Source organism: Hemicordylus capensis, chromosome 14 (genome assembly GCF_027244095.1).
Source record: "Hemicordylus capensis ecotype Gifberg chromosome 14, rHemCap1.1.pri, whole genome shotgun sequence".
Lineage (NCBI taxonomy): Eukaryota > Metazoa > Chordata > Lepidosauria > Squamata > Cordylidae > Hemicordylus > Hemicordylus capensis.
The window spans coordinates 7,555,055-7,575,415 of record NC_069670.1 but is presented as its reverse complement, the minus strand read 5'-3'; the positions used below and the strand labels follow the sequence as shown (position 1 = coordinate 7,575,415).

Below are 20,361 nucleotides of genomic sequence, written 5' to 3'. Positions count from 1 at the left end.
CCGTGCTCCACTCTTGCCTGCTTCTCCCATCCCCTCTGCAAAGGCAAGCCCCACCGTGAACCCTTGCAGGAGGCCCAGAGAGGGCGGTTTGCTGGGGGCCCCCTGTAACCGGCCTCCGTCAAAATCATTATCGCGTGGGCCCGGTGGAGAATCTTTCTTTGCAAGTATACAAGGACTGCAAGAGGCAGAACCACCGCGGGATCAGTTTCTTACAAAAATTGAACAAGAAACAAGCGTAGGTGGGACCCCAATCCAGGATCGGGGACCCTAGGAAGAGTCAGGCGCAGAAACACCTGGCCCCACGGGAGTTGAGAGTTCTGCTCCTCGGAAGGAACTCTGTGTGGCTGTGGCACAAAACCTTTAAAACATCCCTGGCAGGCCGGTTCAGACCAGACGCCCGTTTGGTCCACCGTGGTGTGACCAGCACCCACCCCCTCAGTGCCCTTCGGGGAAGTGGCCTGAAGCCTGTGGGCTGTTCTCAGCCTCTGCTCTTCAGAGGCACACTGCTACTGTCCACGGAGGCTCCATTTAGCGATCCTGGCTAGCAGCCTTTTCTCCTCCGTGTGTCTAACCCAAGGGGTAGGCAACCTGGGCTCTCCAGCTGTGGCCAAAGGACAACTCCCATCATCCTCGGCATTTACTGCGTGATCGGAGTTATAATTCAGCAACTGCTGGAATGCGGGGGGGGGGGGGGATGAATTCCATCAGTTAATGGTGGGTAACAGGACCCCCCGAGCTTTGAGAGCATGGCGTTTGGCCGGCTGAGAGGGCAGCCGTGACTCACAGCCCACCCTTCCTTCTCCTGCTCAGAATCCAAGGCCTGGGAGGTGGACACCTGCCGTGGGCACTACAACAACGTCTCGTGCGCCGTCTTCCATCCCCGCCAGGAGCTCATCCTCAGCAACTCGGAGGACAAGAGCATCCGTGTCTGGGATATGTCCAAGCGGTAAGGGGGCTGTCGCGCTGGCCTCTCAGCTCTCGGCCTCTCATCCCTTAAAAAGGAAAAAGGAAACAAAGTGAGGCACTCAAGAATGGCAGCATAGGAAGCTGCCTTCTGCCGAGTCAGACCCCTGCTCCTTCTAGTCCGTTCTTGTCTACACTGACAGGCGGCGGCTTCTCCAAGGTTTCAGGCAGGAGTCTTTTCCAGCCTTACCGGGCGATGCTGCCAGGGAGGGAGCCTGGGACGCTCTACATGCAGGCAGATGCTCCTCCACTCAGCTATGGACCCCTCCCCTAAGGCAGGTCTGTTCAACTTAGGGGGGCCCCCAGCTGTTTTTGCACTACAGCTCCCATAATCTCCAGCCACACTGGCCAATAGCCAGGGATTGTGGGAATTGTAGGCCAATATCTGCAGGACGACCAAAGTTGAGCAGCCCTGCCCTCAGGGGAGCATCTTACAGCAGACAGTGCTCACATATGGTCGCCCACCCAAATGCAAACCAGGGCAGACCCTGCTTAGCCAAGGGGACAGTTCCTGCTCGCCGCTGCAAGACTGGCTCTCCTCTCCAAAGTGTTTCAAAGTGACAGAAGGGGCCGGGCAGATCATTCACTTTGCTGTCTGAAAGGTTTTATGGGCCGCGATATTTTGCATGGCAGAATCTGGGTGTTGTTTTCCAGCAGCACAAGTTTGGCTGAAGCTTGTTTCATCAAGACACGCACCTGCTTCTTATTGAGTCAGACTGTCGGTCCATGTACACAAGCTCAGGCTCAATCATTTTACTGACAGGGGTTAAGTTATTCTCTTCTGTTGGTCGGTTTGTTGAAAGTGGGGTCTGGATATTCGCCGTCGTATGTCTGTTCTGCTGTTTGACCAAAGTCCCCAAAGTGGCTTACAAGACAGCCAGGCCATTAAACCCCCACTTTAGCGAAAGCCAAAGGCCCTGTGGGCGGCGTGTGTGGTGAGGCCTCTGCCAGCCTGTCTTTCTCCCCTGCCTCTCCCAGCACGGGCGTCCAGACGTTCCGCAGGGATCACGACCGCTTCTGGGTGTTGGCGGCTCACCCCAACCTCAACCTCTTTGCTGCAGGTAAAGGCATCTCCTCTCGGGGGCTCGGGCCGGATTTCACAGCCACAGCCAGTCTGGACTGCCGAGGGTCTGGTGGCCCCCGGCAGATCGATTGTGGCAGAACCTTTTGGGGAACTTGGGCCTTTGGGGAACGCTTGTAGCAGAGCCTTTTGGGGATTAGAACTAGAACTTTTTCGGTTAGGGTTGTTTATCATATTGCTGCACCGCCTGATATAGAACATTAAAACATAGTGAATGCAAAACAATCTAAAACAAAATGGCTCTATTTAAAGTTGGGGAGAACTGGTGGTTTTCGGCCAATTTTCAGCCCTTTTGGTGGCATCCGGGGGCTCAGGGCAACTCATGGGGAGCAGCTAAGACGTTAGGTAGCTTCCCCCTCATTCCCTCCCCTCCCCTCGCTGCTGGGATTTGAAGTTTTATCCGTGTTTTCCGGGAACCTAACCCCCAATTCCCCATTGCCCCAATGACTCGATATCTGCGGTTTCTGTATCCGCGGTCGTAGTCTGGACAGGAACCCCTGTGAATCTCGAGGTCCTCCTGTATGAAAAACTTGGGGGGAAACCTAGTCTTGGATGCAGGTAAATACAGGCTAAGGGCATCGATGCCATCCTGGATGAACGGTGGGTTCCCAGTTGGCGGCCAATCCCACTCGCCTCAAACACGCTGCCCGCCCCACCCCAAGCCGCTCTGCCCTCCTCCCAGGGTCACCAGTGGGCGCTGGTGGATTCCACAGAGTCAGATGTGGTGCTCCTCCTCCCAAGGGGCCCCAGGACTCTCGGTGGCGTCCTCTGCAGCCTGACAACCCTCTCCAGCGCGTCTCCCTTGTTCTGCTTCCAGGGCATGACGGCGGCATGATCGTCTTCAAGCTGGAGCGCGAGCGGCCCGCCTACGCCGTCCACGGCAACGTGCTGTACTACGTGAAGGACCGCTTCCTCCGCCAGCTGGACTTCAACAGCTCCAAAGATGTGGCTGTGATGCAGCTGAGGAGGTGAGGAGGGGCTGCTGGCTGAGGCCTGGGGGACGCCGGGAGAATTTAGCAAGCCGCCTGATGCGGAGTCAGACCCTCGGCCCATCCAGCTCGGTGTTGCCGGCACTGGCTGGCAGCAGCTCTGCAGGGCTGCCGGCAGGAGTCCTCCCCAGCCTTTCCCTGGAGATGCTGCCAGGGCTTGAACCCGGGACCTTCTGCTTGTAAAGCAGGCGCTCTGCCACGGAGCTCTGCCCGTCCCACCTGTGGCCAGCCATCTCACTGGCTGCTTCAGGCTTCCAGCGACACATCTTTTAGCGCGGGGTTCCCAAGCTTGCGTCCCCAGAGGCTGGGCTACAACGCCCACCATCCCCCACCCCAAAGGGCTCCCCAGGTCTGAGACACCCCCATTCCCTTCCGGTTTCTCTCTCCTCCTCTTAGCGGCTCCAAGTTCCCCGTGTTCAACATGTCGTACAACCCCGCCGAGAACGCCGTCCTCCTCTGCACTGTAAGTCGGAAGTCCCTTCGGAGCCCCTGTGGCTGCCGCTGCGGAGCCTTCTTAGCTTCCCCCTGGCAAGCAGGAATGGGGAGCCTCTTAGGAGCCCCCCAGGTGCTCTCGCTGCACGTGTGGGTCAACCTGTGTTGGGCTCGGGCTCATCTGCTTCTTTGGAGGTTGGGGTTGGCTGTCTTCAGGCTGAAGGTCTGTCTTAGTTCCGAATCCTGTGGCCAGCTGCAGCCCGCCAGATTTTTTCTGCAAAAGCCCATGGGCACAGCATGAAGGCTCTTGCTGTTCTGTGCTATTCATCTCGCAGCGACTGGCATTCCTAGCTATACTGCCACTGGACATGGAGGCTTCACTTATCTAGCACGGCCAATTGTTGTTGGTAGCCCTCGTACTTAAAGCCATCTCCACATCCTATGGCAGTGAATCCCAACGAGACAAACCAACACATCCACTCCCGTTCTTATACTTATATGAGGGAGGGAAAATTCTGTCCACTTTCTCCACCCACTGCAGAATTTTACGAATATCTGAGGTGGCCAATCTGAGGCTCCTCAGCTGTTGCTGGACTACAATGCCCAATCATCACCCCCACCAGAATTTATTGCAGCAGGGGATGATGGATGTTTAATTGTGGTGATGAGAGTTGTAGTTCAAGAACAGCCGAAAAGCCTCAGGTGGGCTGCTCTTGTTCTGTCCTCTCCCTCCCGCACATGTCCTTTTTCTTTTGTAAATTAAAAAGCCCCAGATGTGTTAGGCTTTCCTCCCAGGGGAACATGCAGCAACTCTGGGCTCATTCTCAGGTTCCCTTTTTCTGCACCTTTCGCAGCTCTGCAGTTTCCCTTTGGGGGAGGGGGGGGTGATGACCGCCAGAGCCACACACGATCTTCCACCCAGCTGCAGAGGGGTCTTGGATCTCTCCAGGGACTCCTCAGTTTGCGAGAAGTGGCTGGACTTGAATCTTTGGATCAAAACGCTTGTCAGTGGCTGAAATAAATCTCAGTCCTGGGAGAGCTTGAGATAGAGGTGGGGAATTTCTTTTCTCTCTCTCTCTCCTCTCTGCAGAGAGCCAGTAATCTGGAGAACAGCACCTACGACTTGTACACCATTCCCAAAGATGCGGATTCCCAGAACCCCGATGGTAAGTTTCCAGCGGGGCACCATCTGCTCCGAGTGGATCCTGCTGAGCTCACGCACGCCCCTGGCAGGTCCTCTGACGTGAAAAATTCATGTCCGTCCTTCTGTTTTATGGCTGTGGATATATATTTTATAAATCAGTGATTAGAAGCGATCCATCCTGCCCCTCTGCTCAGCGGGCCGCCTTGCTGGCTCGTCGGGGGCGATGGCTCTCCTAGCGAATCAGCTCCGTCCCAGGCAGGCTGGACGCCTTCAGAGCGGCTGTACAAGTGCCCAGAGTCCGCTCCATCTCGGCGAATTCCAGATCGATTGTCGGCAATCTGAACGTCAAAACGTGTGGCTGGAATGCCTTCCTTCCGGGCGTCTGGTCCCGCGTGGGGAGCTGAAGTTCCAGCTGGCTCCCTTCTGCCTCTGACGTCACAGCCGTAAAGGTTCCTGCCGTCTCTTCTGATGGTGTCCCCCCAGCTCCCCCTATTAGCAGATTTATGGGGTTCTGTGAGGCTGCCAGGACACTCTGGCCGTGAAAGGGATCTGAGCAGAAACGCTGCTAGGCCCATGTGGAGGGGGGTGCTTTTGCCTCTCACTTCTTGGCTCTGGTGTCAGTGGCCACCATGTGCGGAAACAAACATTGACAAGCGGGGTGACAAATCATATTTATGACGCGGAGCACATGTCGCATTTTGGCCACCTGCTTCCCAGCCGCGTTCCTTGCAGCAAAAATGTTAGGCCGTTGGGCTGCTGGCATCTTCTTCCTTTCCCCTCCTCCTTATGGGGTATCGGACAGGGGTGCCGTCACTTTCTGCCACACTTTCCGTCCGTCACCCCCTTTGACCGGAAGCGCCACCGAAACCACCAGATCAGCCTGCGATACGAGGGCAGAGGGGAGAGTTAGCTGGCCTGTTGCTCACTTGCCAGGCACGCTGACTCCGAAACTGGGGACGTCCACGTTGCTCTTAAGCTGTGTGGTCGATGCGTACGCCGGGGGAGTTCTCAAACGGGGGTCCCCCGACGGCCTTCGGCCCTTGTGGCTGGGGAAGATGGGAGTTGTAGTGCTGGAGGCGGAGACCCAAAGCGTTGAACAGACCTGCTTTCAGGGCAGATGCAATTGCTGGTGAGTCCCCGTCCTTCCTTGGCTGCTTTTGTTCGCCCTTGGCTGTGGGGAAGCTCTGAGACCCACATCCGGCAGGGCCCCTCCGCCTCCTGCCCCTTGCAAGCCGCCAGCACAGCTTCCTCCCTGCAGCCTTTTGTCTCCGGGGGGGTGGGGGGCTCTCTGGTTCTGGTGGCGCTGCATTTCAATCAGAGGCAACAGCTGCTGAAGTGTGGCCCAGGGAGGGGCTCACTGCAGGGGGGAGGGAGCCCTGGGAGCCTGGCTGCAGAGGCGTCGCTCATTAGCGTGACTGAGCGGCCTGTCATCGGGGATCCTGGTCCCCAGGCACCTGCTTGGCTTCTGCAGTGGGCGACTCCAAAAACAGAGGCCTGGATGGCAAACGTAGCCAGAGGTGACATGCGAATGGGGAAGGGGAAGGGGAGAGCAGCTGAGCCCCCCGAGAGAAGCCAGAGCGGAGCCAGAAGGGCCCAGACTGATGGCCTGTCGCTTGTTCTCCCCCAGCTCCTGAAGGGAAGCGCTCCTCGGGGCTGACGGCCGTGTGGGTCGCTCGGAATCGCTTTGCGGTCCTGGACCGAATGCACTCGGTAAGGCCCGGAAGGAAAGCGGGGTCTGTATGGGTCTCTCTCTCGCTTGGGAGGAGAGCCGTGGGTCCCAGGCGCCTAGAAGGGAGGGCCGGAGAAGCACTGGGGAAGAAGTGTGGAATCAGCCGCTCCCGTCTTGCTGGGTGGTCCACTTAGAGAACTCTCTTGTTGAAGAGTGGTGTCTAAATATTCTCAAGGCTATTTCAGCAGGGCCGTGGGAGGATGAGGTGGCCGGTTGCCTTGAACATATGTGACTTCTCATGTCATGTCTGGACTGAAATGGGTCTTCCCTAGGATTAACAGTCCTGTGGATATTGCCGTCCTACTTAGAGTTTGTGTGTTTACAAGGCCAGCTCTCCTGGTGGGGGTGGGACAGTGGTGAGCAAGAGGCAAGTACAAGCCGGGGTGTCCAGGAAGCAGCCCTGCAAGTGACTTTTAACTGCCTTGGGGGAGTGGCGGTGGTGTGGGGGGAAGGAGTCGTTGCCTTGGCCTCGGATTCTCCGTGTGAAGAAGCCCTGGGCTTGTGCTTCCTTCCCTCTCTCCTCGTCCTGATCTCTCCTGGCTTTCTGATGGTCTTTCCTCTTCCCGAAACAGATTTTGATCAAGAACCTGAAGAACGAAATCACCAAGAAGGTCCAGGTGCCCAACTGCGACGAGATTTTCTACGCCGGCACCGGGAACCTGCTTCTGCGGGATGCTGACTCCATCACTCTCTTTGACGTGCAGCAGAAACGGTAGGCTCCTCCTTGGCCACGGGGCCAGGGCAGCTTGTGAGCTGCCTGGCTGGGGCCGCCCACCTATATTCGGCTTTTTGCCGGAGGTGTAGCGATGTGTGTGTTCTAGCTGCACACCCCTATCTCTTTGGCCTATATTCAGCTTTATGCCGGAAGTGTAGCGATGTGTGTGCTATCTTCACACCCTTATGTCTTTGGCCTATTTGGCCTATATTCGGCTTTTTGCTGGAAGTGTAGTGATGTGTGTGTGCTAGCTGCACACCCCTATCTCTTTGGCCTATATTCGGCTTTTTGCTGGAAGTGTAGTGATGTATGTGTGCTAGCTGCACACCCCTATCTCTTTGGCCTGTATTCGGCTTTTTGCCGGAAGTGTAGCAATGTGTGTTTTCTAGCTGCACACCCCTGTCTCTTTGGCCTATATTCGGTTTTTTGCCGGAAGTGTAGCGATGTGTGTGTTCTAGCTGCACACCCCGTCTCTTTGGCCTATATTCGCTTTTTTGCCGGAAGTGTAGCGATGTGTGTGTTCTAGCTGCACACCCCGTCTCTTTGTCCTATATTCGCTTTTTTGCCGGAAGTGTAGCGATGTGTGTGTTCTAGCTGCACACCCCTGTCTCTTTGGCCTATATTCGCTTTTTTGCCGGAAGTGTAGCGATGTGTGTGTTCTAGCTGCACACCCCGTCTCTTTGGCCTATATTCGGTTTTTTGCTGGAAGTGTAGCGATGTGTGTGTTCTAGCTGTACACCCCTGTCTCTTTGTCCTATATTCGCTTTTTTGCCGGAAGTGTAGTGATGTGTGTGTTCTAGCTGCACACCCCTTTCTCTTTGGCCTATATTCGCTTTTTTGCCGGAAGTGTAGCGATGTGTGTGTTCTAGCTGCACACCCCGTCTCTTTGGCCTATATTCGGTTTTTTGCTGGAAGTGTAGCGATGTGTGTGTTCTAGCTGCACACCCCTGTCTCTTTGGCCTATATTCGCTTTTTTTGCCGGAAGTGTAGCGATGTGTGTGTTCTAGCTGCACACCCCTTTCTCTTTGGCCTATATTCGGCTTTTTGCCTGTCAGCTGCTGGCTTTGCTCCAGCTCCTCAGCCCCAGAGGGCTTGTCTCCACACCCCTTGTTCCTTCATGCCCTCCTCTTCGCCTCTGGGTGGGTCACTGGGGGGCCAGAGGGCAGCCCTTGACAGTCTGGATCTGCCCTTGGAGTGTCCGGCCAATCCTTTGCCCTGGCCTCAGCTTGTATTCAGGGTTCCCTGTAACCGGTAACCCCAGATGTTGTTGACTATAACTCCCAGCATTCCCAGCCAAAGGCCTGTGCAGTGGAGGATTCTGGGAGTTGTAGTCAACATCTAGAATTTCCAGTTAAAGGGAACACTGCTTGTATTGCCATCAAGCTGCCTTGAGATGCTGCAGATGTGTGCATGTTCTTCTAGGGAAAGGTTGCTCCAGCTCGTGTTGGACTTCAGCTCCCATCATCCCCTGCCATGCTGTGGCAGGGGATGATGGGAGTTATAGTCCAGCATCATCTGGGACTAAGATACTCTCAGCCACTAGGGAGCATCGGAGAAGCGATGTTAGAGCAAGAGGACGACGAGGGAAAGAAGCTTGAGAAGCCGGACTGAGAGGCAGAAAGGGCTTTTTTCTGAGCCCCCCTCTTTCCCCATCCACAGCCAGGGAGTGGCTGGTTGCTGCTTCTCCCGAGTCCAAGAGCGAGGCGGAAGGGGAGTGGGGGAGAGGAGGGCAGGCAGCCCACCCCTTCAGAAACGGGTGGGCTGAAGGGGGCCTCATGGGCCGGGGGCGGCTGCTTCTTGCAGGACGCTGGCCTCGGTCAAGATCTCCAAGGTGAAGTACGTCATCTGGTCTGCCGACATGTCCCACGTGGCTCTCCTGGCCAAGCACGGTAAGGAGGGGCTTTGTGCCCGGAGCTGGCTTTGGGCTTCCGCTTTGTGGGTGGTCGCGGCTTGCCTGATCCTTACCCTGCACCTTTTGCTTGTGGTGTGGTAGGCTGCTCACCGTCTCTGATTCGTAAACTCCCTTGGCTTGAAAGGGAGCGCTGCTCTTGGCCGGCAGTTTAGTTGCTGGGTGGACATCTAGAGCTGCCTAATGCTGAGTCAGACCCTTGGTCCGTCTGACTAGGCATTGTCTGCACTGACTGGCAGCAGGTCTCCAAGGTTTCAGGCTCAGGGGTCTTTCTCAGCCCTAGGAACCTAGGAAGCTGCCTAGGAAGTCAGCCCCTTGGTCCCTCCTAGCTCAGAATTGCCTGCTCAGACTGGCAGCGGCTTCTCCAAGGTTGCAGGCAGGAATTTCTCCCAGCCCTCTCTTGGAGATGCTGCCAGGGAGGGAACTGGGAACCTAGATGCTCTTCCCAGAGCAGCTCCCCTCCTTGGATATGTTGTCAGGGACCTTGAATGTGCACAAGATGAGGACTCTGTCACTGAGTTACGGCCCCAAGTAGCAGTGAACCTAGGAAGCTGCCATATACTGAGTCAGACCCTTGGTCCCTCTCGCTCAGTATCGTCTACCCAGACTGGCAGCAGCTTCTCCAAGGTGGCAGGCAGGAGTCTCTCCCAGCCCTGTCTTGGAGATGCTGCCAGGGAGGGAACCTGGGAACCTTCTGCCTGCAAGTATGCAGGTGCTCTTCTTGGAGCAGCCCCGTCATCCCCTCAGGGGACTCTCTTCCAGGGCTCACACATGGAGTCTCCCATCCCAATGCAAACCAGTCTGGACCCTGCTTAGCAAAGGGGCCACTGCATGCTTGCGCCCACAAGGCCAGCTCTCCTCCCCTCTCCTCTCTGCACCGCCTTGACCCTCTCCTCCCCCTCCAGCCATCATGATCTGCAACCGGAAGCTGGAGTCCCTGTGCAACATCCACGAGAACATCCGGGTCAAGAGCGGCGCCTGGGACGAGACCGGCGTCTTCATCTACACCACCAGCAACCACATCAAATACGCAGTCACCACCGGGTGAGCAAGAGGGGCTTCCTCCTTGAGGGTCGTCCGGAGAATGCCGTCGGCGCACTCCGCCGCATCAGCCAAAAGACGAGTTGGGTCCCCGCTTCCAAGAGCTCAGGAAGGATATTTATATCTCCGGCTTCAAAGAGCTGACAGTCTGGCCCTAGAGGCGAAGGCTTGAAAGCGTTTGGCCAGGGAGGAGGGTTATTAGGAGGCTGGGCAGAAGTCCCTCTCAAACCGCCCAGAGACAAAAGTGTGGGGCGGTATACAAATTTGATGAAAAATAAATCAGGGCTGCTCCACTTTGGCCCTCCAGCTGTTTTTGGACTACAACTCCCAGGATCCCCAGCTCCAACAGTCAGTAGCTGGGGATCAGTTATTTTTATTGATAAATTTATATACTGTAGCCTTCCATGAAAACAATCCTACAGTTGTGGGCATTGTAGGCCAACACCTGCTGAAGGGCCGGAGACGAGCCACCCTTCTCTCACTCGTCCCTCCCTAGCTGGAGCAGAATCGGCGCCATTGTGAGATCAAGTAAATGGCTTCCAAAGGTTTCCAGGAGTGGAGGTTATGGTCCCCCCTCCTGCCCCCCCCCAAGTCTTGCTGTGTTAGGGACAGGACTGTGCCGCTCCCAGGTCATTCCTCCTCCCGGTCCCCCCCATGCCAGCCACCGGCCCCCTTGCTGACTCCCCCCTGCGTCCTCCGTCTAGCGACCACGGGATCATCCGCACTCTGGACTTGCCGATCTACGTGACCCGGGTGAAAGGCAACAACATCTACTGCCTGGACCGTGAGTGCCGCCCCCGCGTCCTGACCATCGACCCCACCGAGTTCAAGTTCAAACTGGCCCTGATCAACCGGAAGTACGACGAGGTGAGGCTGCCAGCGGGGTGGGGAGCGCTCTAGGGATTTCTGCCCCCCGCAGGCAACCCAGCTGCCATTCAGAGCAGGGCAGGAAGGTGGGGGGAGGGAGATCTGGGCGCTTCCTGGGCTGCTCTTCTGCTGCCTTCGCCTCCATGTATGGGGAGGGACCCCGGCTGGCAGCGGGAGGAGGAAAGAGTTTCTCCCCTGCCATCTGTTCTGCTGCTTCTCCAACTCTACAATATCCTTTTGGGGGCGGGTGGACCAGCATTGTCCACCCTATTTCCAACACGGTGGAAACCATCAATTCATAAAGGTGTTCGCAAACTGGCCATCTCAACCCATTTGACGATTTCAACCTGTTTCCTAATGATGATATTTGTCAACTGCTTGTCAACAGCAGCAAAAATGCCAAAGCCGTTTACAGAGCGAAACAAACAAAATAACGGTTTCCTGTCCCCAATTGGCCCCCAGTCCAAAAGCAACCCTTGTGTGCCGTTGGTCTTCTTGCTGCCTCCATGCCCTGGGTGGAGGATGTTTCCAGTCCAGCCAGGCTGGCACGAGCCCTGGGCTTCCTCTCTGGATCCCTCCCTGCCCACCTGCTTCCCTGCAGTGGTTCTGCTAATCTAGGAATGCCGTGGACCCCCGTGGTGGCATCATCCTTCTCCCCTTTTGCCTGTGATGCCAGGTCCTCCACATGGTCCGCAACGCCAAGCTGGTGGGCCAGTCCATCATCGCCTACCTCCAGAAGAAGGGCTACCCAGAAGTTGCCCTGCATTTCGTGAAGGACGAGAAGACGCGCTTCAGCCTGGCTCTGGAGTGCGGCAACATCGAGGTGAGACTCCGGGCCAGGCCCTGTCCGAGGAGGACGCTGCTGGGATGTTTTCACCTTCTTATCGGTGGTTTTTCTTGTTTTGTTGTAAACCGCCCAGAGACTTGCGTTTTGGGCGGTATACAAATGTGTTAAATGAAACAAACAAACTCCAAATTAAGTTCAGAAACGACCACTTCGATCCGAATCCCTCCCCACGCCCACCTCACAGCGTTTTCTTCCAGGAGGTTTTCTCTGGCACTGATGACTGCAGCTAGGAATCAAACATTCCTTTGCAGTCCCATATTCCTCTTCTCCACCTAGCCACTGAGTCACTGCACCCTGTAGCTCTTCAGGAGATGCCCCAAAGAGACGGCGCCTCCTTCCCATCAAGGAGAGAGTCCGCAGCAAATGCAGCCGCTGACTTCCTCCTCTGAGTTTCAGGCAGGGAGGGGGTTGACCGGGAGAGTCGGCGCTTGACCGGGAGAGTCGGGGCACCCCAGCCAGTGCCCCATGCAGGGCTGTGACTCTCTGCCCGGCACCATGGAGAGGTCACCTCAGTGGTCTGGCGTGGCATAGGCCAGCTTCAGATGTCCCCCCGTCACCCCCGGCCTGTTTCTTCTCTGCCCCATCAGATTGCTCTGGAGGCAGCCAAGGCCCTGGACGACAAGAACTGCTGGGAGAAGCTGGGCGAAGTGGCCCTGCTCCAGGGGAACCACCAGATCGTGGAGATGTGCTACCAGCGCACCAAGAACTTTGACAAGCTCTCTTTCCTGTATCTGATCACGGGCAACCTGGAGAAGCTGCGCAAAATGATGAAGATAGGTGGGTCCCCCAGGACGGGCTGTTTCTCTCCCCCCACCCTGCCCCCTACAGAGCGGGGAACTCCTGGAACATCACAGCTAAAAATGCTCGGGCCACCTAGTTCCTCTGTAGAGTTGTGGGAGATCACTTGCAGGCAGAAGGTCCCAGGTACCCTCCCTGGCAGCATCTCCAGACAGGGCTGAGAGAGATTCCTGCCTGCAACCTGGGAGAAGCCGCTGCCAGTCTGGGTAGACAATCCTGAACTAGATGGACCAAGGGTCTGACTCGGTACAAGGCAACTTCCTATGTCCCTATGGTCTCAAAGGCCTTTGTTAGCAGGAGGTTTTCCTCAACCCTGCAGAGATCCTGTTGCACTGGAGATGCCAAATACTTGAACATAGGAAGCTGCCATATGACGAGTCAGACCACTTGTCCGTCTCGCTCAGGATTGTCTGCACAGACTGGCAGCGACTTCTCCAAGGTTGCAGGCAGGCATTTCTCTCAGCCCTATCTTAGAGATGCTGCCAGGGAGGGAACTGGGAACCTTCTTCTCTTTCCAGAGCAGCTCCATCCTCTAAGAGGAGTATCTCACAGTGCTCACACATGTCTCCCATGCAAATGCAAACCAGGGCAGGCCCTGCTTAGCCAAGGGGACAATGCATGCTTGCTCCCACAAGGCCAGCTCTCCTCCCTATGCTCCTCCTTCCAAAAGGCATGGAATTTCCGCATGGCCACTAGCAGTTCTGAAAACCACCCCCACCAAACACACACACACAACACACACCTGGATGTAGTGCAGCCTCGCCATCTTCTTCCACTAGCGATGCTGTGCAGGCATGATCAGGCTGTCAGCCACTGTGATTTCTAGCAGAGTTTGGAGTGGGGCTTTTTTTAGGGCTAACGGCCAACATTGAGAAATGGCATTTTGTGTCCTAATGGCCCCGCTGCGGCACGCGTGTGGTGGGATGAAGAGCTGTGGGGAACCCGCGCGGCTGTCTTGCAGCTGTTGAAGTTGCCTTGGCTTGAGGGAGGGCAGTCAGGGACCACAGGCATCCCCGGGGGGGGGGGTGGAGTGGGGGATACTTGGCGAATCATCGTGTCGGGGAGGTGTGGTGGCTCCCCAGAGAAATGTTGGTGCAGGGCGGGTGACCCTTTCCCACTCCTCTTCCATCCTTGCAGCTGAGATCCGGAAGGACATGAGCGGCCACTACCAGAACGCCCTGTACCTTGGTGATGTGGCGGAGAGGGTCCGGATCCTGAAGAGCTGCGGACAGAGTGAGTAAACTGGCCCTCTGCAACTCAGGTTTCCTTGCAAGGTCGACGAGAGGCCTCCGTAAAAGACCCGGCCCCCCCATGCCCGTCGTAACGGGAAGAATGGGTGTTCTTGCTTCTGTTTAGAAGAGGGGCGACCCGGGGAGAAAGCATAGAAGTCTCTGCAACGGTGCACGGTGTGGAGGGAGAGGTTGGTTTCTCCTTCTCCCACCACACGAGCATCGGAGGTCATCCCATGAAACTGCTCGCCAGGAAATCTTGGACCCACTCAAGGAAGCCCTTCCCCACAGAGCGCAGAGCTAATCTGTGGGCTTCTCTAGCTCGGGGTGTGGCAATGGCCTCCGGCAGATTCACAGAGGACAGGCTTCTGGATGGCGAGAGGCCACTTCCGGCCTCCGAGGCAGGATGCCTCTGAACCCCAGTTGCAGAGGAGCAACCGCGGGAGAGAGGGCCTGCCTTCATCTTCCAGTTGTGGGCTCCCCAGAGGCATCTGATGGGCCACTGTGGGGGGCCGGATGCTGGTCCAGATGGGCCCTGGGCCTGATCCGGCTGGTTGGTCCTTCTGTAATGGGATGAGTCCCTCACTAGGGGCAAGGCCCTCCTTCCTGAGCGTCACCCTGGCCTTGCTCACGCTGGCTTCCCTTCTCAGAGTCCCTGGCTTATCTCACGGCTGCCACCCACGGCTTGGAAGAAGAAGCCGAGAGCCTGAAGGAGACCTTCGACCCGGAAAAGGAAACGGTCAGTCCAGACTGGTGGGCCCAGCCGTTTTGCCTGGCGCCCTTTCCTCCTTTGGGCGGAAGCTAGTCTCCGCGTAGCCGTTTGGTTGCAGCCCGAGACCAGCCCAGTTCTGCTTCACGTGGGGAGGAGGGTTGCTTCCTAAGATGGGGGGTCCCCTCCCCTGCTCAGAAGAGCCCCCTTGCCCGGGACGCCAGCAACGGAAGCGACCCCGCCCTGCAGCCCCCGCCTGGCTCCTTGCTTCACCGGTCTGGGAATCCCAGTTTCCAGCTCGCCCCTTCCTGGCCCCTCAGCTCCATCGGGGGCAGCACTGGAGGGAGTTTGGTTTCCTCTTCCCCCCTCAGATCCCGGACATCGACCCCAACGCCCAGCTGCTCCAGCCCCCGGCCGCCATCATGCCTCTGGACACCAACTGGCCCCTGCTCACCGTCTCCAAGGGCTTCTTCGAAGGCACGATTGCCAGCAAAGGTAAGGAGGGAGGGAGGGTCAGCGGCTGACGAGCGGAAAAAGGCGGAGGGGCCAGGGCCGTGGGGGAGGTCTTGGCGGCCCCGGAAGGCGAGGCAGTCCCGCCGTGGGAGCGGCTTGGGGGGAGCTTGGATCCGGCCCTTGGAAGCTCTGCAGGGAGCCCGAGGGGAGGCTGCCGGCCCCCTCCCACCGTCACTCCTCTCCCCAAGTTGGCCAGGGGCTGGCTCCCACCAGGGCTGCGGGGCAAGAAGGCGGCATTGGCCGCCCCATCTCGGGAGCTGCTGCCGTGACCCCTTGGGCCTGTCTCTCAGCTCTGGGATGGGCAAGAGGGCCCGGCAGGCAGTGGCAAAAGGCCTCGGACCCGAGCCAGAGGTGGAGCCCAGGCAGCCGCCCTCTGCCACGGCCCCAGCTCCTGTCTCTCTCGGCTGGCGGTGCTTTTCCCGCGTCGGAGGCCTGGAGATGGGGCCCTTCGGCGTGCAAGGTGTGTGCTCTCCCGGGGAGGAGCCCTTTTGCCTTGACGTATGAAGTCCCCCCCTGTGGGGCCGGAAGCACCCCGGAGCAAAAGGGCGGCCTTGTCCCTCCCTGCAGGTAAAGGAGGCGCGCTGGCTGCCGACATCGATATCGACACGGTGGGCACCGAAGGCTGGGGAGAAGACGCGGAGCTGCAGCTGGACGAAGGTGAGGCCCCCTCAGTGGCCAGCCAGCAGGAAGCGGGGGGCCCTTTCTCCACCCCCCACCCCTGGAGCACAGCCTGCCTCCTGCCAGGAAGGCAAGGGGCCGCCTGCAGCCTCAGAGGCAAGATGCCTCCGAATCCCAGCGGCAGGAGAGAGGGCCAGGGAGGGAAGGGGGAACCTTCTTCTGCTCTTCCCCGAAGAAGGGGACTCTCTTGCAGGGCTGCTCCCACTCCTCGTCTCCCATCCATAGGCAGCCAGGGCGGGCCCTGCTTAGCGAAGGGGACCCGTCGTGCTGGCTGCCACCAGGCCAGCTCTCCTCTCCCGGCGCTCTCTGGGGAGGCTGCCAGGGACTGACCCCGGGGCCTGGAAGTCCCATCCCCGGGGCCTTCGTAGGGGGCTGCCTTCTACCGAGTCAGAGCCTGGCTCCGTCGAGCTCAGTCTGGCCGGCCCGGACTGGCAGCAGCCTCTCCCGGGCGCTTCCGCGGAGGCTCTGCCTCTCGCCCTACAGCTGTGTGTGTGTGCCCCCCTCATGGCTGTGCATCTTACCGCCCCCCGTTTCCCCGCTTGCTTGCAGACGGCTTTGTGGATGCTGGCGAAGGCTTTGGAGAGGACGGCCCGGGGAAAGGCCCAGACGACGGAGGCGGCTGGGAGGTGGAAGAGGACCTGGACCTTCCTCCCGAGCTGGTGCGTGGCCTCGGGGGCGTTGTTCCGGGGGGGCTCGTGGGGTTCCCCGCTGCCGCCGGAGCAAACAAAGGAGCTCTCTTCTGTCTCTCGGTGGAGCCAAGAGAAGGCCACTCGGTCCCTGTTGGGCCCAGCCTGGTGTCCCTCCTCCAGGGCCCATGGCTGGTGTCTCTCTCTTGCAGGCTCTCGGGGCCAAGAGGCACCTTTGGGGGGGGGCGCGGCGGCGGGAGGGAGGGGGTCGAGAGCGATTGCCCCTCTTCGGCCCAGTGCCGCGTCTCTCCCCGTGGCTGTGGCTGCCGTCTCCCCCCGTGGCTGTGGCTGCCGTCTCCCTTGCCTCTCTTTGGAGGTCGGGACCCTCTTCCGGCCCTCTGGGAGTCAGCTCAGCACAGCACCCCTCCCAGGCTGGGCTCTTCCTTGTGTCTCTTCTGAGGACGTGAGCCCTTTGGGGCAAGGGTCCACGTCCCCCGTCCCCCTTCCTTTCCCTCGGCTTCCTGCTCTCAGTGGCCTCCCGGGCGCGTGTTCCTGACTGGCAAGGGCATAAATGCATCTTCGGGGTGTTTTTCCCCTCGGGCAAAGCTTGGCCTCAGTGAGCGTCCCCCCTCCTAACCAGGCCAGGCGGCATCTTTTCAAAATGGCAGCTTCCCTTTCTCAGGGCAGGGGGGCAGATGGTCTGCTTCCCAGTGGCACTTTTCTTGTCTGACTGTGAGCCCTTTGCGGGCAGGGAGCCATCTTATTTCCTCTTTGGTGCAAATTACTGCGAGAGCTTCTTTTGTTGACGAATGATGCTCTGTCCGTCTTCGTCACCACGATCGTCACGATCACTGCTTTAGATGGCTAAGAGGACTCAATACCATTCCACGCTCATGGGTGGGTGCGGGGGGGCTTCCTTATTATACTGAGCCAGCCGTCTGGCCCATCTCAACCAGTATTCTGACTGGCCGGGGCTCTTCGGGATCTCAGGCAGAAAGAGACCTTCCCTCGCCCTCATCTTTGAAACGATTTGAGCCCGGAGTGCCAGGAACCAAAACGGAGACCTTCTGCCTTCCATGCAGGTGCTCTCTACCCACTGCCGCCCTCCACGGAGTGCAGGTTTTGTCAGTGGCCATCAACAATAATAGCTAGATCGAGCCTCCATGTGCAGAGACAGTCAATCTTGCCGTCGCTTGGCTGGTTCCTGTGAGAAGAGATTGGACTGAAGCCGGCCCAGCTGGGCCTTTTTCACGGTCCCCCTTGTCTAATCGCTGCTCTCTTTCCTCCCGGCAGGACATCCCTGCTGGTCCCGCCGGTGAAGCGGAGGATGGCTTTTTCGTATCGCCCACCAAAGGCACCAGCCCTGCACAGGTAGGAGAACCAAAAAAAGGCCGCTGTAAAGCACAAACATACACAACACAGCTCCTTTAAAAGTATAAAAACTGATTTGCGAAAGGGGCACTGCAGTCACCAGAGTAACCAGCTTCCAAGGAGAGAAGCTCAGTCCATTTGAGAGCTGCCCGAAGGTGGGATCCTGTCTTGCTGCTGGGGCTGGTCTCCGCCAGTCCTCTGGCCCCGCCGTTCTGAGAGGGACCTTCCTTGTCGCCTTAGGTCTGGTGTAACAATTCTCAGCTGCCCGTTGATCACGTCCTGGCCGGCTCTTTCGAGACAGCCATGAGGGTAAGTGGCTTCTCTGTGCTGGGTGGTGCGGGGTTCAGCAGGCCGATCCCTTCTGCTGCGGAGCGGGGCTGGCGTTCCGCTCTGGTTTTCGCAAAAGTTCCCTCTGCTTTCTCCTTGGGGGGTGTGAAATGTTCTTGTTGAGTCCACCTCTGGACTTGAACCCATTTGGCGTTGGGCAGCGGTTGGCCTTGGACTCGCTCTCTAGGGGAGTGGCGAGTCTTTGACACGTCGAATTCTGGAACTGGGGGGGTCCCTGGAGGTCATCTAGCCCAACCCTCTGCTCAGTGCAGGAACGGGCTCCGGCGTCCCTCGGAGGCGGCTGTCCAGCCTTTGTGGAGAAACCTCCCATGAAGGAGTGCCCATCCCTGCATGAAGCAGGCTGTTCCACTGTCCAACGGCCTTTGCAGCTACAAAAACAATCCCACTGTGTGTGCCTGTGGCAGGAACACTGGCCACGTTTGGTGCCCCGTTTGGTACTCTGGGGCAGTGCTCCCTCCCTCAGGGATTCCCAGATGTTCTTGATGACAACTCCCAACATCCCCAGCCGTGATGGCTTTTGCTGGGGGGAGGGGGGTTATGGGAGTTGTAGTCAACCCCGTCTGGGAATCCCTGTCGGAGAGAACCCTGCTCTGGAGGCGACCCAGACTGCTGGGAGAAGCTGGTGCTGTTCTGGAAGGGGGAAGGATGCTACGAGGGAGGGCCTGCGGAGCGAGATCAGGGCAGCGAGGTCCCTGGCTGCATCCCGTGATGCTTCCTTCTCTCCCTCCAGCTTCTCCATGACCAGGTGGGAGTGACCACCTTTGCCCCCTACAAGCAGCTCTTCCTGCAGACCTACACCCGGGGGCGCACCACCTACCAGGCCCTGCCCAGCCTCCCCGCCATGTATGGCTACCCCCACCGCAACTGGTACGTAGCAGGCCGGACAGACTCCGGGCCCAGACCTTGCTGGTTCCGCACGGCCCAGGCTGCTGCTGCTGCCGCCAGAACCCTGGCTCCCTCCTGAGCTGCCTGGGCTTGCCGCCTGGTGTGGCTAATGCAGAGATTGGCCCGCTTGCTAAGCAGGGTCCGCCCCGGTTTGCATTTGATTGGGAGACTACGTGGGTGAGCACTGTGAGATATTCTCCTTAGGGGATAATGGGGCTGCCCTGGGAAGAGCCCCTGCCTGCCTGCCTGCCTGCCTGCCTGCCTGCCTGCCTGCCTGCTTGCTTGCTTGCTTGCATGCAGAAGGTTCCGAGTTCCCTCCCTGGCAGCGTCTCCATGATGGGGCTGAGAGAGAGACTCCCGCCTGCCACCTTGGAGAAGCCGCTGCCAGTCTGGGCAGACAATCCTGAGCCAGCCGGACCAAGGGCCTGATTCCGCAGATGGCCGCTTTCCACGTCCTAGCTCTTGTGCAGCCTCCCTTTAAGGCGGGGACTCTCACACCTGGGTCCTCGGATGCTGCCGGCCTGAGGCGCTTCCTCCCGCCCCGCCCCGGGCCTTGGCTGGGGCTCGCCTCCCTAGCAGGGGGCTGCAGCAGCTCCTGGAGGAGGGCCGGGGGTGCCAGCCTGCTCCGCGGGCCAGTCTTCACGCTGCCTCTGGGCTTCTCCCCGCCCAGGAAGGAGGCCGGGCTGAAGAACGCCCTCCCGGCCGTCGGCCTGAAGCTGAACGACCTGATCCAGCGCCTGCAGCTGTGCTACCAGCTCACCACCTCCGGCAAGTTTGAGGAGGCGGTGGAGAAGTTCCGCTCCATCCTGCTGAGCGTGCCGCTGCTGGTGGTGGACAACAAGCAGGAGATTGCCGAGGTGGGTGCTGTGCGGGCCCAGGCGGAGGGAGCCCACCCCCACCTCTCTGGGAAGGGAGCCCCCGCGGGGGGGAGGGGGGGTCGTCTTGCACAGCTCAGCCCGGAGTTCTTCCAGGCGGGATGTCGCTCGGGAGGGCAGGGCTGGAACCAAGCGCTTGAAGGTCTCCAGAAGCAGATTTGGGGCTGGACGAGGAGGAGTTTCCCAACGGCCAGTGGTATTTATGTATTGATCGATTTGATCCATCACATGTGTTCACTGCCCCAAACCTCCGTGTCTGGGCCGTTGACAACAATATAAAACCAGTTACTCTCACGGGAACACGAGTGTGTGTCCCTGACCCTCTTCTGCCCCCCGCCAGGCCCAGCAGCTGATTTCCATCTGCCGGGAATACATCGTGGGGCTGTCGATGGAGATTGAGAGGAAGAAGCTGCCCAAGGAGACGCTGGAGCAGCAGAAGCGCATCTGCGAGGTAGGCCCCCACTCCGCCTCCCGCTGCGGCCCCAGTTTGGCCTTGGAGCGACGTGGGGAGGGAAAGCCGGGGCGGGCCGGAGGGCAGCAGGAGGCGGGCTGGGCTCTCAAGTGGTCTCTGAGGTCTTCCAAGTGGGTTATGTGAGTTATGCTGTCGTGGGG

The 20,361-nt window shown here is 58.6% G+C and overlaps 1 protein-coding gene across 1 annotated transcript in view; it reads left to right on the top strand.

Annotated features, from left to right (window-relative positions):
• Window positions 1-20,361, top strand: part of COPA (COPI coat complex subunit alpha) — a 35,566-nt gene that overhangs the window by 11,700 nt on the left and 3,505 nt on the right. Inside the window, exons 9-30 of the mRNA XM_053278685.1 lie at window positions 811-946; window positions 1,942-2,024; window positions 2,862-3,012; window positions 3,430-3,496; window positions 4,556-4,631; window positions 6,237-6,319; window positions 6,911-7,050; window positions 8,857-8,942; window positions 9,868-10,006; window positions 10,708-10,870; window positions 11,547-11,693; window positions 12,305-12,494; window positions 13,653-13,748; window positions 14,395-14,483; window positions 14,825-14,948; window positions 15,534-15,623; window positions 16,194-16,303; window positions 17,564-17,641; window positions 17,882-17,950; window positions 18,720-18,856; window positions 19,545-19,731; window positions 20,090-20,200. Coding sequence (XP_053134660.1) covers window positions 811-946; window positions 1,942-2,024; window positions 2,862-3,012; window positions 3,430-3,496; window positions 4,556-4,631; window positions 6,237-6,319; window positions 6,911-7,050; window positions 8,857-8,942; window positions 9,868-10,006; window positions 10,708-10,870; window positions 11,547-11,693; window positions 12,305-12,494; window positions 13,653-13,748; window positions 14,395-14,483; window positions 14,825-14,948; window positions 15,534-15,623; window positions 16,194-16,303; window positions 17,564-17,641; window positions 17,882-17,950; window positions 18,720-18,856; window positions 19,545-19,731; window positions 20,090-20,200 — 2,552 coding nt within the window. The remainder of the gene's footprint in view (window positions 1-810; window positions 947-1,941; window positions 2,025-2,861; window positions 3,013-3,429; window positions 3,497-4,555; window positions 4,632-6,236; window positions 6,320-6,910; window positions 7,051-8,856; window positions 8,943-9,867; window positions 10,007-10,707; window positions 10,871-11,546; window positions 11,694-12,304; window positions 12,495-13,652; window positions 13,749-14,394; window positions 14,484-14,824; window positions 14,949-15,533; window positions 15,624-16,193; window positions 16,304-17,563; window positions 17,642-17,881; window positions 17,951-18,719; window positions 18,857-19,544; window positions 19,732-20,089; window positions 20,201-20,361) is intronic.